This window comes from Phoxinus phoxinus (genome assembly GCF_949152265.1).
Source record: "Phoxinus phoxinus genome assembly, chromosome: 10".
NCBI lineage: Eukaryota > Metazoa > Chordata > Actinopteri > Cypriniformes > Leuciscidae > Phoxinus > Phoxinus phoxinus.
This window is the reverse complement of record NC_136885.1, coordinates 19,155,510-19,171,734: the sequence shown is the minus strand read 5'-3', so window position 1 is coordinate 19,171,734 and position 16,225 is coordinate 19,155,510. Positions and strand designations below refer to the sequence as shown.

General features: G+C 36.1%; 1 protein-coding gene across 1 annotated transcript; it reads left to right on the top strand.

Moving 5' to 3' along the window:
• The first annotated feature begins 113 nt into the window (after positions 1–113).
• trim46a (tripartite motif containing 46a) lies at positions 114–15,677 on the top strand. Its single transcript, XM_079625694.1, has 12 exons — positions 114–535; positions 3,374–3,629; positions 5,122–5,272; positions 7,214–7,412; positions 8,643–8,789; positions 9,043–9,138; positions 10,456–10,709; positions 10,906–11,027; positions 11,143–11,490; positions 12,467–12,696; positions 13,863–13,930; positions 14,042–15,677. Exons 1-12 carry the CDS (start codon positions 476–478, stop codon positions 14,424–14,426), a joined length of 2,316 nt encoding a protein of 771 aa, XP_079481820.1. The 5' UTR covers positions 114–475; the 3' UTR covers positions 14,427–15,677.
• Positions 15,678–16,225: the final 548 nt, after the last annotated feature.

Genomic DNA, 16,225 nt, shown 5'->3' with positions numbered 1-16,225 from the left:
TATATATATATATATATATATATATATATATATTTTGTACTTTTTTAAATTATTATATTATTATATTATATCGATTAATTGTATTTATACCATAGACTGTAAGCCACCCAAGCGGCTCTCATGCATGTTCAGCTCAGCATCCATGCGCATGCTCTTTGATGATCTCCCCCTAAACACCTCATAACATCCATCGGATGGCTCAACATCCGTCAGAATAGACCTCAGCAAGCACTGTTGGAACCCCCCTAAATCAACATGGATTGCGTTAAATTGGACCTCTCTCTTAGAATAATATTATAACGTAAAGGTTTAACAGCCGTCACTTTCAGTTGCATGTTCAACCATTTTGTTTTATTTCGCGGAGTTCTGATCGTATAAACCGTTAGTTGTTTTAATTATTCTATGTAGAAAAAAATCGCTCGATAATAGCGTTTATTTCATTTGCTATTAATCTAACAATCGGCATAGTTTAGCAATGGCAGATGCGGAGTTGCAAACCTTTACATCCATTATGGACGCCCTCGTGCGCATAAGCGTAAGTACATTTGCATGATTAAAACCCACATATTTACACGTTAGCTGTCATTTGCACGCGGCTGTTATTTAACACACGACTGCAATGTTTACGGTCAACTTTAGGCTAAATTGGACATTTGAGTGTTTTCCATGACCGAATCTAACACATATATAAAATAAAACAGTTAAAATAGATAAACCACATTCCTTACTAAGAGCATATTATTTACTAGATTATGAATAACACCTGTAAGCAGAAACCGAGTATATTTGTCATCCTCTTCTGCTAAAGCGCGTGTAGGCCACGGCTGCTTTTCCTCTGTCATGAATGATGTATTTGCTCTTAAGCGTGTAGTAGGCCTATATAATATCAGAATATTTATTTTCCCGTTAATACACGAACGATTGAACAGACTGACGCATTCCGTCTACCATAGAATCATGATTGATGCAGATCAGACGCTGGTGCAACATATTCATGATTACATTGTTAGAGAAGAAGAGGTAAAGGAAAAATAAAGGAGCCTTTAAAATCTATAAGAATCGGAAAGGCCTTATCACTGAGCTGCTGTCGCGCGACTGGAGGTTGCCATAGAGACGGGATGCAAGAGGGCTGAGGTCGCGAGCTGTGGGAAACGTCTGGAAAAAAATAGAGTCAGTGTACAAAAGAGGAACAGAAGACAGCTAGGAGAATTTAATTATCTCAATGGCTTATTGACAGAATAAAATGTATATGCTGTCAGCTCTGGGGAAAATAATTGCTAGACACTGAACATAAAACAGCTTCAAATAGCTTAAATTGATTTGGTCAGGCTTTTAGATTATCCTGCTAACCAGCCAAACAAGCTGAGCACATGCCTGACTGGGACAGCTGTAAAGGTCAGCATTTTCTGTTTCAGTAGGGAAACACTTTTTTTTATTAAATGACGGAGACTAATGGAGTGCAAAAATGGCAGTTTTTGGCAGTCTGATTTTAGAAATATTTTTCACATTTATTTTTCCCATAGAGATTTTTTAAAAAGTTTTTGTTGAGTTATAAGCCATGGACCATACTGATCACAAGCTGAATAACAACATTACAAAGTTGAATGTAAAGCAAATATTTTTTAAAAGCAAATATGCGAAAGACATAATTTATTTAAAACACTGGCGAAATATAAAACTATTGGTTTAATATAATATATAATATAATTTAGATATAATGTGGATGTACAGTATTGTCTGATGTATTATTATTTTTTAATGCCAGTGTTAAAGATGAATTTCTGTCCAGGAAATCTGAACAGATAATAAAGTCAAACAAACAACACACAGATGTTGATTATGTATAGAAACATAATTTAAGTTTAAGTTAGTTTGAGAGTGTAAGACTAAATTCATTCGCAGTGCTTCGTGGGATTTGTGATTTATGTAGATTTCTCTGCGAGATCAAGAGTAATGTAGTTTTTCAGCAGGAATTCCACTGTTAAACATGATTATTTAAAGAATAAGTTGAAATAATATGGACTAACCGGTTTGTCAAAAGCATATCAATTAACAACCTCAAAGATCACAGTAGGTCTGTCTTGAAAGATGTATAAGATAGCCTATCCTTTAAAATCAATTTCCCTGTGTAGAAAATTAATGGGATTTTTACTTCTGGAAACCGACTTAAATTTAGATTCCAGTGGTGTAGAATGAACGGTTGTTTATGAGTATGATCAAATACAAAAAAAGCTATTAAAATGTTAACTTCCTTATGTCAGATATTAAACTTGGGTGGCAGGAATGTAAATAAACAAGATGTCCGTGAACTTAGTCTGTATTACAGAAGCCAACATCAAGTTTTTCGAGTTTGAGAAATTATTTTCTTGTACTTCCAGCCAAGTTAATCGTTCGAGTTGCATTTATGCACTCCTTTTGGGAAGATCAAAGATGACTAACACATTTGAACAGATTTGTAACACAGAAACAAGTTCAACTCCTAATCTCAATTCTCGATAAAATGTAGCTACTACCGATATCAGTCATTTGTGTGAATACATGGCAGACTTCATGATTTGAATGTTGCATAAAAGTATTTCCATTACTGGGGAAGTTTGTAAGCAGAACTAGAAAGAAGGGAGTATTGACTACACTTTTGATAAACAACATGACTGTTTGTTTGTGTTGTTTTTGGCATTTACATAAATGTCCTGATATGCAAATATTCTGACTTTTATTACACGTTCATACTGACCAACCTATGCCCATAATGTTTACCTTAGAAAAAAACTCAGTCCATAGCACAATCCATAATCAATTTCAGTCATTGAAATGAATAAAAAATAATAATAATGAAAAAACACGCCAAATACACTTAAGAAAAAAACTGGTGTAAAAATGTCTGGTAAATTTCACAAACACTTACAAAGAAACTGCAAGTAACACATTGAATTAAACATAAAATTATAAAGTAGAAAAACTGAAATAGTATTTTCCTGTGAATTATTATATATTTTTCTGTTATTATTTTTACAGTGTCTAGGCTAAAATAAAAATAAAGCCTACAGTTTTGCTTCAAAAATGAAACTGCACATGTAACATCAGGAATGATGTATATTATATTATATTATATTATATTATATTATATTATGTTATGTTATGTTATGTTATGTTGTTATGTTATGTTATGTTATGTTATATTATATTATATTGTATATTATATTATATAGGCCATGTTAAAGCCTGTACCTCTGAAACAGGATATATGGTTATGATCTGTCTAGGGCTAGGCTATATCAACATAATCTATAATGTATAGAGACTGTGTTGTCTGTGCTTGCATGTCTGATCGCGTGTTTTAAATATTGTTAAAACTGTCCCTTTCTCTGTCTAGTCTAATATGAAGAGTATAGAGAGAGAGCTGCACTGTCCCGTGTGTGAGGAGATGGTGAAGCAGCCGATAGTGTTGCCATGTATGCACAGCGTGTGTGTGCTGTGTGCGGCAGAAGTCTTGGTTCAGAGAGGATACCCTCCCCCCGAGCTCCCCCCAGAGCCCAACACACCCACCTCAAGCCCCAACACACGCTCTCCCCGACAGACACGCCGACCTCCACCCAAAACAGACCGCCTAGACCGGGTGATCAGAACAGGTTTGTGTGTTCCTTAATAGACAGCGAGATCAAAATTGTGCTGTCATCTTATCACACGGCTCTCTGAGATGCTCGATTCTGGTTTGTCAATCATTCGGTCAGTTCTGCAGTCAAGTATTTTTTTATACTGTAAAATGTAAAAGTTTGGGGTTGGTGTTATTTTTTTATGTATTGCTCACCAGGCTACATTTATTTGATTCAAAATACAGTAAAAACTGCAATATTGTGAAATATTATAGACATTTCCAATAACTGTTTTCTATTTTAATATATGTAAAATGTAATTTGTCCCTGTGATGGTAAAGCTGAATTTTCAGCATCATTGCTCCAGTCTTCAGGGTCACATGATCCGTCAGAAATCATTCTAATATGCTGATTTGCTGCTCAACAAACATTTCTTATTATTATCAATGTTAAAAACAGTTGTTGAAAGATATTTATGAAAGCAGTCACATTGTTTCAGGATTCTTAAAATAGAAATCTTTGTAATATTATAAAACTGTCACTTTTGATCAATTTAATGCATCCTTCCTAAACAAAACTATTAATTTCTTTAAAAAAATATCTTACTTACCCAAACTTTTGGATTTTAGTTTATATTACCATTTTACCTTATAGCCTAACTGATATTACATGTATATTTTTCTGGTTGTGTATTTCATTTTTAATCCCATAATTAAGTAATTTCAGCTTAATTCAATGAATCATTGATTATTTATTTGATTATCATTTAATAATTATAATTTATTCGTTATTTTAGGCATTTAAATTAATTATATAGAATATTATTAATGAATATTATTATTAATATTATTTAAATTAATTTAAATAAAATAAGGCATGCCAGTTTAATCATTTATTTGGTTGTATTTTCATAAAATTTATTTTTAATTAATTAATTCAATTCAATTACTTATTTAAAATGCATTTATTTATTTAATTTCCCCTGGTTTTACAGACAAGGTTTAAATCTAGTCCCAGACTAAAATGCATATTTGAGCTGTTTTAACTGAAATCAACTTGTGACATATATGAAAATATGTCAGTGCCATTGTTTTGTCTCAAGATGCACACCAGTAATATTTTTTTTTATAAGGCACATTTATAAAAGCTACTTAAATGTCTTAATTGATCTAAAGACTAATCCTAGTTCAATCTAAGACCTGTCTGTGAAACCAGGCCCAGATTGAATAACATTGACATCATGATGTGACTTTAGCATAGTTAGCAACATTTTTATAGATGCTACTGTATCATTCAGATGTATTGCGTCTTTGCAGCACTTTGCAGGTGTGTGTGTGTTTAAATGTAGCAGCCGTCGTGATGGGCTGATTCTGAATGTGTCAGCACACACAGGGCCTCTGGATTCTGTTCTCCTTCTGGATTGATTAGCTTTTCCTTTCTTCTTCCTGCCTTAGATTTATAGTGGCTTAAAGAAGCTTTAATGTGGAAGCAGCTTTTTCTATCAGCATCTCTCCCTCTTTTTGTGCAGTGTGTGGAACACATCCAGGACGGAGGCGTAAAGACACCCCTCCTGTGATCATGCTGTTCCCCTGTCCCACCTGCGGAAAAGATGTGGAGCTGGGAGAGAGAGGACTTGCAGATTGTCTGAGAAACCTCACGCTGGAGCGCATAGTGGAGAGGTCTCACACACACACACACACACACACACACACACGCACGCACGCACGCACGCACACACACACACACACACACACACGCACACACACACACACACACACACACACACACACACACGCGCACACACACACACACACACACACACACACACACACACACACACACACACACACACACACACACTCACACACACACACACACACACACACACACACACACACACACACACACACACACACACACACACACACACACACACACTCACACACACACACACACACACACACACACACACACACACACACACACACAGAATTCCTGCTTTTATTAACTTGAGCTACATTGAAATTTAATTTTAGTAACTGTACTGTAATGTTGTTCTACTGGTTTAGAACAATACATCAGGTGTTCTGAACTTGACAGATCACCATAGGGGTTGATGATAGTTGTTGAAATATTCTCACGCAGTCTCACTACGTGGACCAATCAAATCACCTTACTGGCATAGCAAAATGAGGTCAGGAAAAGGCGGAGACAGAAAATATGTAGTTTCTTCCTTCCAGTAAACAGCTTGCATGGCTCCATTCCATATAGTAAGAATGTGCACCAGCAAATCTGGCCCTAAAACACCGCAAGACTCAATTATAACTTAAGAGAAGCAAGAGAAGAAATATTTGACTCAAAATTAAAAAAGGTTATTTAAAACCTAAATGACTTTCTCACAAAAGGAGAAGAATGTTCTAGCCACTAATCCATATAATGAAAGGGAATTAATAATGTTGAGCATGCATATTAGGATATTTGCTGTTTATTAGTACTTATAAAGCACACATTAATGCCTTATTCTGCATCCCTTAATCCTACCCACTACATAAACGTAACTACCTTACTAACTATTAATAATCAGTAATTAGGAGTTTATTGAGATAAAAGTCATAGTTACTGTAATAGTTAGGTAATAGTGAGAATTAGACCTTAATCTAAAGTTTGACCATGAATTCGTACAATATCGCCACTATTTAAATAAAATGAGGGTGCTAAATTGTACAACATGGAAACAAGTTCTTAATATTTTTTTGACATGAGATCCATTTTTCCTTCCGCATGTCATGTGCAGTTTGACAAACATCTTGGGGCACAATGTAGTGGCACAATGTAAAAAAAAAAAACATTAAAAAGACATTTAAAATAGATATGTTAAATCATATATATACAGTATATATATATATATATATATATATATATATATATATATATATATATATATATATATATATATATATATATATATATATATAAACATTAAGATAAAAAAAATGTAAATCAACATATTAAATTAGTAAAATAATGTTGTTTAAATTTATGTTTAAACATTAAACATGATGTTCTTTTTAACATCTATAATAAAATAAAAGATTTAATTCTAAAGGTAATACAACATTCTCTCTTAGGTGTGTAGTAAAAAAGACAGTGAGGGTGAACATTTGCTGGTTGAACTTTACCTTTAAAAGAAAAGTTGTGAGAGGGAGCTGAATGTAAGTGAAGTGCTGATGCTTTGTTTTTATGCAGTCTTTGGACAGCTGAGCTACATTTACACCACGCAAACAAACACACACTATAATTGATGTACATGTGGCGAGCAGGACGAGGCCGAGGGCCGTGGGAGAACGAGACCGGTGCGTCGGTGCAAATTCTTATCTCTCACGGAGGTGCGGAAGCATAAAAGGAGGAGCGACGACAGTGCAGATCGAGAGAGGACCAGGCCTGGACAGTTTTATTTGATGTTATTTGATGATCACGCCTCGTCCTGTTCGCCACAGTACACATATATAATGCAATTAAACAATCATGCGTAGATGTTACCCAAGCCACACGTGTGAACTTTTCAGATTAGCCTCAATGCACAATAGATGACCGATGTCTCTCTTTCTCCATGTGTGTAGGTACAGGCGGACAGTAAGTCTTGGCAGCATGGCAGTCATGTGCCAGTTCTGTAAACCTCCTCAGGCTCTGGACGCCACCAAAGGCTGCGCTGACTGCAGGTCCAACTTCTGTAACGAGTGCTTCAAACTGTACCACCCCTGGGGCACACCACGAGCCCAACACGAACACATCATGCCCACACACAGCTTCAGACCCAAGGTAAGAGCACACAGGACCCTGAGACAGGATCACCACAAACACAACGAAAGGAGAGTCATTGAGTCAAACATTTAACCCCAGGTCGGACCGTTTACATCCAGGGTCCAAAATATATATATAATTTTTTTCAGTGTTTTGAAGAAACCATACAGCAATCAACTCTGAGTCAACATGCACCACTAACAAATGTTCTATATATTGTAATCATTATGTTCACAACTTGTAATAATTACTCTGAGTTTATAGTTTCTGCCTAAAATTAATACATGATGTTAGCTAACTGCGTGATTTGTATTATATTATAACTGTACATTTCTGAAATATGGACATTAATTGGACACAGTCACCTCTGATAACAGATCACTCTAAAATGTAATGTAGATGCATGTTTTTTCTAGAAAGCTGAAAAATTTGAAAAATGTTATATAAATAAATGTGAATTGAATTGAACAGAATATATACCATTCAAAATCAATATATACCATTTTGTTGTTGTTGTTGTAAGACATTAATACTTTGATTTAGCTAGGATGCTTTAAATTGATCAAAAGTGACAGTAAAGATATTTTTAATGTTACAAAAGATTTATATTCCAAAGAAATGCCGTTCTTTTGAACTTTCTATTCATCAAAGAATCCTGGGGGAAAAAAAGTATGTGTCTGCTTAAAATATTAAGCAGCACATTTGGTTTCAACATTGAGAAGAAATGTTTCTTGAGCAGCAAATCAGAATATTAGAATGATTTCTGAAGGATCATGTGACACTGAAGACTGGATTAATGGTGCTAAAAATTCCAGATTTGCCATCAAAGGAATAAATTACATTTGAAAATATATTAAAATAAAACAATATAACAATAAATGAAACACATTTTATTATTACAAAACAATAAAACAATATTTTGCATTATTCATATTTATGTAGACCATATATTTTTGTCCATTATATAGGCCTAGTCTGTCACAAAAACATGAAGACATACAAGTTTGTTTTGACATAAATGTCCACTAAATAGCGCAAAACACTGAATAACATATTGACCTTACACTTTGTAGAAAAGAAATCAACAACATGCAAATATTATTCAAATATTGTCCTTTTCCACAGCAGTCGACACAGAGGATTTTTGACAAATATATTAGTCACAAAAGTTCCCCTTAATCTCATTCCCCCCCTCTCGGGCTTTTCCCCTGTCCATGTATCTTCTCTCTCTCTCTCACTCACTTGCAGGTATTAGTTTGTGTGGAACATGAGCAGGAGAGGTTGCAGTTTTACTGCAGGTCATGTCAGCATCTGTTGTGTCCGCTTTGTAAACTCCGTCGGGCCCACAGTGGACACAAGATCATTCCTATTGCGTTGGCTTTCCAAACTCTAAAGGTATCCGTTCCTTGTATGCTCTATAGAGCTGAATCTTTAGACTATAAACAAACGTATTAATGCCCAACATGCCCTTCTTTCCTGTACAAAATGGTTATTTGGGCTAATCTTTCTAAGCTCTAGCCCTGCACATCTCTAAGTGATCAAGGGTAGAAGGGAAAGGATTTCCTCAATGACTAGGCAGCTAGCAGAAGCTCTACAGTGTTGTCGGTGTTTAACGCTACTCATCTTTCTCCATGTTGTGAAATCACAGGAGAAGATCACCAAGGAAATGAACTACGTCTTGGGCAATCAGGATTCTATACAGGCACAGATCACCCAAGTAGAAAGTGGCATTGCTCAGACTGAGGTACACAGCATTGGTGTTTTAATTATACTTTCAATGTTTATGAGACAAATACTTCACCATAGAGTATATGAATGGTGTGAAACCGGAAAATATGATACATTTTATATTTAATTAAAATGTAATTATTATTATTTATATTAATACTTTATTTTTAACTATTATTTATGTAAATGTAATATTTTAAATATAAAATATAAATTAAATATTTAGATATTATTAAAATATTTCTTACATTTAATAAGACATAGGCTGCGTCCGAAATCACATACTCTCTTGAGTAGGTACTTATTTTGATTAATAATTACTTCACTATCGCTAAAAAAGTGTGTTCTATATAGTATGAATGTGTATAGTATGAATATACTCTGGACGTACTACATTCGCCATGTTGTCATTATCATGTGACCTACCAGCGTCAGTTACGTCGCTTCACTGCGATGTAATCCTTTCCCGTGGCCTCATGGGATAGTAAAGTGTCCACCGTATGCACACTTGAGAATCCCGCCAGAAGTAGTAGGTGATCCGGGTGCTTTTTGCCTACTCTTTTATGAGTACTGTGAATTCTGACATACTTCTTTTGTCACATACAGTTTTTCACCTACTATATATTCACGAGTTCACACTTACATATAATTTGAGGGGGTAAAGTTTAATGCGTATTTGGCGTGCTGTCCGGAGGGAGGGCTCCGAGCTCGGAGTTCGGCCCGAACCCAGAGTACTCCCCCCTATGTAAGTGCTTAGGACTAGAAGTGTGGAGAAGGGGTGGTGGAGGGATGCTGCAAAACTGTCAATGGGATGAGGTGAGACTGCTGAGTGTATATATACCTCTTACCATTGATTGCTGAGTGCTCTCGACTTGCGTTAATTATCTGAACGTGCTCCTACCGAACTTTGTTAATAAAACATCATTTAGGGAAGTATACGATTTCGGATGCAGCTTTCATGTTTCTTTTATATATGGAAATTAAATGTAAATATGGATAATAGATCACTGTCTGTCCAGTTTTTTCAGTCGTGTTATAGTGTACATTTTTTTTGTGAAAAATGATGACCAAATGTGATAGTGGGACGATCAAGATTCATTGTGAAAAATAAGAAAAGGTTTAAAATATCTAAATTAAATTGATAATAATTTATTAAAATTAAATTATTTGATGTTATATTTATATTATTTTATGTAAACATTTAAAAATATAATATATTAATTATAAAATAAATGTATATTTTTATATATATATTTATGATGTTTAAAAAGATATGTCAAGCTTCGCTCTTCGCTTTTTCTGTCCTGCTCAATCTCTTTCCTTCTGTGCTCAGGTGAACAGCGTAGTGGCTAAGGAGCAGTTGAATCAGTGTGTGAGTGAGTTGCGTGGTGTGCTGGCGGAGCGTCAGGGGGCTTTGTCCATGTTGATGGAGGGGGCTCGTGTGCAGCGGGCAGGGGCTCTGAATGCACAACTCTCCGAAAAACAGAGTCTTTTGGAAAATGCAGGGCTGCTCACATACACTCAGGAGCTTCTTAAAGAAACCGACCAGCCGTGCTTTGTGCAGGCCGCCAGAGTCACGCACAACAGGTTAGACTGTGTTTGTTGCTGGGATTGCGTGAATCTGTTCATTTATGAAATACGAAACCCACAATAGCCTATTGTGTGTTTCCATTGAAGGCACACAAACGTTTGATGATTATGTTACACATAGTCAATTGGTTTACAGAGAGCTTCTTTATATTCATTTCAGTTTTACTTGATTTTTTATCTTTCTTCTTCTCAGACTGGTAAAAGCAATAGAACATCTTCAGCATTTCTCTCTATCTGCTGATCCCTCGTTTCGACACTTTCAAATAGACGTCTCTAGAGAACTCACAGCACTCAGCAGCATGGACTTTATACAAGGTTTTCATTAAACTCCATTTTCAAAATCCGTAAATACCTCGAGTTGGTTTTCTAGGTTAATAAGGTAACCATTTGAATTCACATACTTACATGACCCCGTGTTTTCCTTCTGCAGCCCCATTGGCTCCTGTGATTGACACTCAAAAGACCCTGGCCTATAACGAGCTCTATTTGTGCTGGCGCCTCCCACAGGACTCCGCCCCCGCCTGGCACTACTCAGTGGAGTATCAGAGGAAAGTGGGCGGAGCTGGAGCATTATGGGGCAGAGTCTGGTCTGACGGAAGCTCAGGAAGTAATGGCACACACGGTCCATGGCAGCGTCTTGATGATGTGGGCGGGACCAGTGCAGTGATTGACAAGCTAGAGATGGACAGTGTGTATGTCCTGAGAGTTCGAGGCTGTAATAAGGCAGGGTTTGGAGAGTACAGTGAGGAGGTGTATCTACACACACCTCCTGCACCCGGTAAGACACATCCACTCACAAATATACAAACACACTTGCATTTGAGCCACTTCAAAATATCAGTTACCGTATACAGAGACATTTATTTTTCTTCAAGCTCCCCAGTTGCTCACATATTGGATGCTTCGTTTCTGTTTAGCATCTTTTCCAGTCATTCTACTTCGTTGACTTGGAATTTACATCCTGTATTTATCCATCCATTTATTAATTCTTCCATTTATTCATCTACTTTCGTTTTTTTTGTTTATCTCTCTATTCATTGAATTATTCAATAATTGACTGATTGATTAATTTATATCAATTCATCCATCCTCCATTTATCTATCCATCCATTCATTCACTGATTAATTTATTCATCTATCTATCTATCTATCTATCTATCTATCTATCTATCTATCTATCTATCTATCTATCTATCATTAATTGATCCATTCATATCACAGTTCTATTACATCAAACTGAACCTGTTCTTGTTTTGTGGTATTTTATGCATATCATATTCTCTCTTTTGTTCTCTCATAGTTAATTCTGTTGCTTATCACTAGTATATTTCTCCGTGCTTATCCACAACTCTTTGACACATCTTTTTTTTGCTCTTCTCTCTGTATTATTTCTCCTTGTGCTTCCTGTTATTCTCCACCTTCCTTTGTTCCTATTATCTCTGCTGTTTCTTTGACTCGTATTCCTATTTAACTGGAATATCAGCTGCTCAATCTCCTCTGAATCCTAGAGTCCTGGAATATGTACAATGTTCCTGCTATCCTCTCTGTTTCCCCTCTTTTCTCCAAATTTCATATCCCATTTCTTCCTTTTTATGCTTATCCATATATATCCTCCTCTCTGTTTCTTTCTATCTTCTATTTATATGTTGTTTCATTCCCTCATCCTCTTTTCGCTTTGTGTTCTGCCCTAACCTATGACCTGACCTTTCCAACCCTATCCTCCACTCCTCTCCTCCTAAATACCTCAATCTCAGTGTTGTCGTTCTGCCTGGATTCGCGCTGGGGTCTGCATGCAGAGCGGGTGGCGCTGGGGAAAGGGCAGACGTATGCCCGGAGTGTTCCTGGGATGACCCTGTTGCAGGCAGCTGATCGGGCCCTTACCTCATGTCACCTCACCTCTGACCTCCTTGTGGCTGACGTTTCTATCACACAGGGACGACACTACTGGGCATGCTCAGTGGAGCCTGGATCCTACCTGGTTAAGGTGAACATACACTACCATTCAGCAGTTTGCAGTCTAAAAACATTCTATTTCAAATCAATTCTTTCTATTTATCAAAGAATCCCGAAATGTATCACATCACAAAAATATTAAGCAGCACAAGTGTTTTTAACATTGATAATAAGAACCATTTTTCTTGAGAGGCAAATCAGCATATTATAATTATTTCTAAAGGATCATGTGACACTGAGTAATAAGTAGTGTACTGGAGTAATGATGCAAAAAAAAATAAAGCTTTCCCATCACAGGAATACATTACTTTTTATAACAGTAATTTACTGTCTATGACTGTTTTACTGTATTTCTTTAGCAAATAAATGCAGCTTTGGTGAGCATAAAAGACTTTAACAACCATTAACATTCTTACCAACCCCAAATGTTTGAGCAGTGTACAGCTAATTTTGCAAACAGTTGTAATATTTAAATATTAAATTAGTTTTTGTTATGTGAAATAATAAGATTTACTAACTTTTTTTTCAAGAATCAAGTTTTTAATGAGGCATTTTTTTCCATTATATCACCTTTGAAAATCATCATAGATGTGTATTCATATATTAGTATAATAAAATATTGTCATTGTCGGATGGAAACCTAGAAACTCCATATTTTGTCTTTTTTATTTTTTATAAATCATTACTATTGGTCACCCTTTACACCTGTCTGTGTTTTGTGCAAATATTTAACTAATGAAAATCATTAAAAAAAGAACTTGCGACCAAACCTCGTATATGTCTGACCATACATAAGTCCACAATATCAACTCTGACAACACAGTGTTTTATTAATTTAAGAAAATACAGTGTTTTTATTTTCATTTGCTGAAAAGTTTTTGGAGATACAAGGTATCCACCCGACAGTGGCATATATATATATATATTCATACAAAAAAATTAAAATAAAAAACTTTAAAATGTCTATTGCTTAAGGGTTATTTCACCCAAAAATGAAAATTATCCCATAATTTATTCACCTTCAAGCCATCCTAGGTGTACGTATGTGAAAAATAACGGGCGTACACGAGTCAAATTCTGGTGGAAGAGTGAAGACAACAATGTACACCTAGGATGGCTTGAGGGTGAGGAAATTGTGGGAGAATATTTATTTTTGGGTGAACTAACCCTTTAAAGTATTGTTGTCTATGTGTGTAGGTGGGAGTGGGTGTTGAAGCAAAACTGCAGGAGTGGTTCCATCTTCCACAAGACATGGCAAGTCCACGGTGAGGAGAAACAGATCATTTTTAAACGTTTTAGAGCTGACTGCGGTCTGCGGAAGGCAATGTTATTGATGTTTATTGATTTTTATCCCCCCCCACCCCATTTCACTTTAGGTACGATCCAGACAGTGGTCATGACAGCGGTGCAGAGGACGCCCAGGACTGCCCTCATCCATTCTGTTTCCTCACAATGGGCATGGGCAAGATTTTACTACCCAAGTCATCTAACACCTCTACTGGCCCCCTCACTGCCCCCCTACCACCTCGCCTCGGACTGTGTCTGGACTTTGAGAAGGGGCGGCTCACTTTCTACGACGCACACTCTCTGCGAGTGTTGTGGGAGGGGACTGTCGATTGCTCCGCCCCTGTTTGCCCAGCCTTCTGTTTCATTGGCGGAGGGGCTCTGCAGCTACAGGAGCTAATAGCCAATCGCAGTACAGAGCAGAACCCGCCAAGAAGAGTGACCATCCAAACACGTGCCACCGACGCCGGTCACTGAAACATCTGATTGCTTTAAAACTAGTCAAATCAGCACCTTTAGGCAAATATTCTTTTATCGTTTTCTATCGACTTTGTTTACGAGCTTATTTCATAGCTAATGATGAGGATATTTTATATTAAGATTTAATTTAATTTCAAAGTATACACATTAAAAAAAGGTTATGGATGCTAACAACATGTAGCATGCTAACAACATGTGGGTCAGCATTAAATAATGAGGAATCATTCATTTTTATGGCTACAAAATAAAAAAACAATGGAAATATAGTCCATGTATGATTCAGGTTCACTCATGACAGAACGTTCTTATGAAAACAAATGATTCCTTGCTATTTACAAACTCCTTTTCCAGCATTGTTAGCATGCAAACCGCCCAAAATGGGTGTGCTAATAGTTAGTAATACACCTTGATTTATTCATTAACAATGTATGTGCTCTTTACAGGAATGTTAAAACGTCTCTTGACATGTGATCATGTTGCAGTTCTTATCCATTTGAGACTGTGTCATGTTTCTTAGTAGTTCCCGATGTCTTTGAATTGTGTTGCTACTTTGAGGCTCAACCAAGATGTCAAACCTTGGTTGGACATGTTGTATTGGTATCAGTCCACGTTCTGTGCATAGAGACCTTGTCTGTTTGGTTTGTTTGGGCCAAAACAGGGTTGACAGTTAAAGTGAAATGAAAAGAACCTGCTTTTGTGAGATCCCTACAGGTGCCTGCTCAAATGTTATACAACCGACTCCCATTTGAATGTCCTAAATAATAATATTCAAACACAACAGTCTTGACACATCTCATACTTTTTTTTAGGCTTTTTTCATAATCTTTTTTTTTTTTTTTTTTTTGCAGAATGGGTATGGCAACAACGATTTAGCGGGTAAAGTTACTTTTCAGAAGTGTGTGCTGCTTATGACCGTGCAACTGTCAGTTGTGAGTCAGTGTGTGTCGATGTGAGAGGGCATTTTTTGAATTGTATGCTGGACGTCAAATGTATTTATTGCGCGTGTGTGTGAGTGCGTGATATGTTATTGCAATAAAGAAAGACAGTTGCTGAAAGCTCTGGTTTTGGCCATGTTTTCCACTACTTGAGTGCATTGTTGCAGATTCAGGTCTCGTTGTGTGAATTTATATTGATGTTGATGATATTATGTAGCATTTCTTAAAATGGCCCTTTGAAAACAGGCAAAATGTTTGTAAAATACACTAATGGCAGAAGTGAAATAAAGCATCAATGTTTCTCACTTGTATTATTTTCATGCCCCCTGATTTTTATTCTGAATAAGGGGACGTTCACACAGAACACATTTCTGCATTCCACTGTGCTGCTTTTCCATAGTCTTTCTAAGCAAACAAGCTAGATTTATTGTGTTTGACTGTTGCGCTTGCATATGACAAAGTTTAGCAAAAAAAAAAAAAAAAAAAAAACACGTCTAGAGATCTTGCCTTTTCCCCATTCCATGCATGTTTTTAAATGCAAAAAATGCATTCTGTGTGAATCTGTCCTATAGAAGTTTACAGCAAAATTGAATTATATATAGCCTATATATATATACTGTATGTATAAATATATAGTTTAAAGTTAAAATTGCTTAACCTATTTATTGATGAGTTACATCAATGTCAAAACATATGTTGTCAACTTATTGATAAATAGTTTTTCCTCACCTAAAACTGTGATCTTTACAACCCATTGCACACAAACCTGACAAATATTTCAAATTGTTCTCAGATATTCAGTCATACTCAGGTCCAGTCAATTGTGTGCTATATATCTGGGCAATTGCAAACTGTAAAACA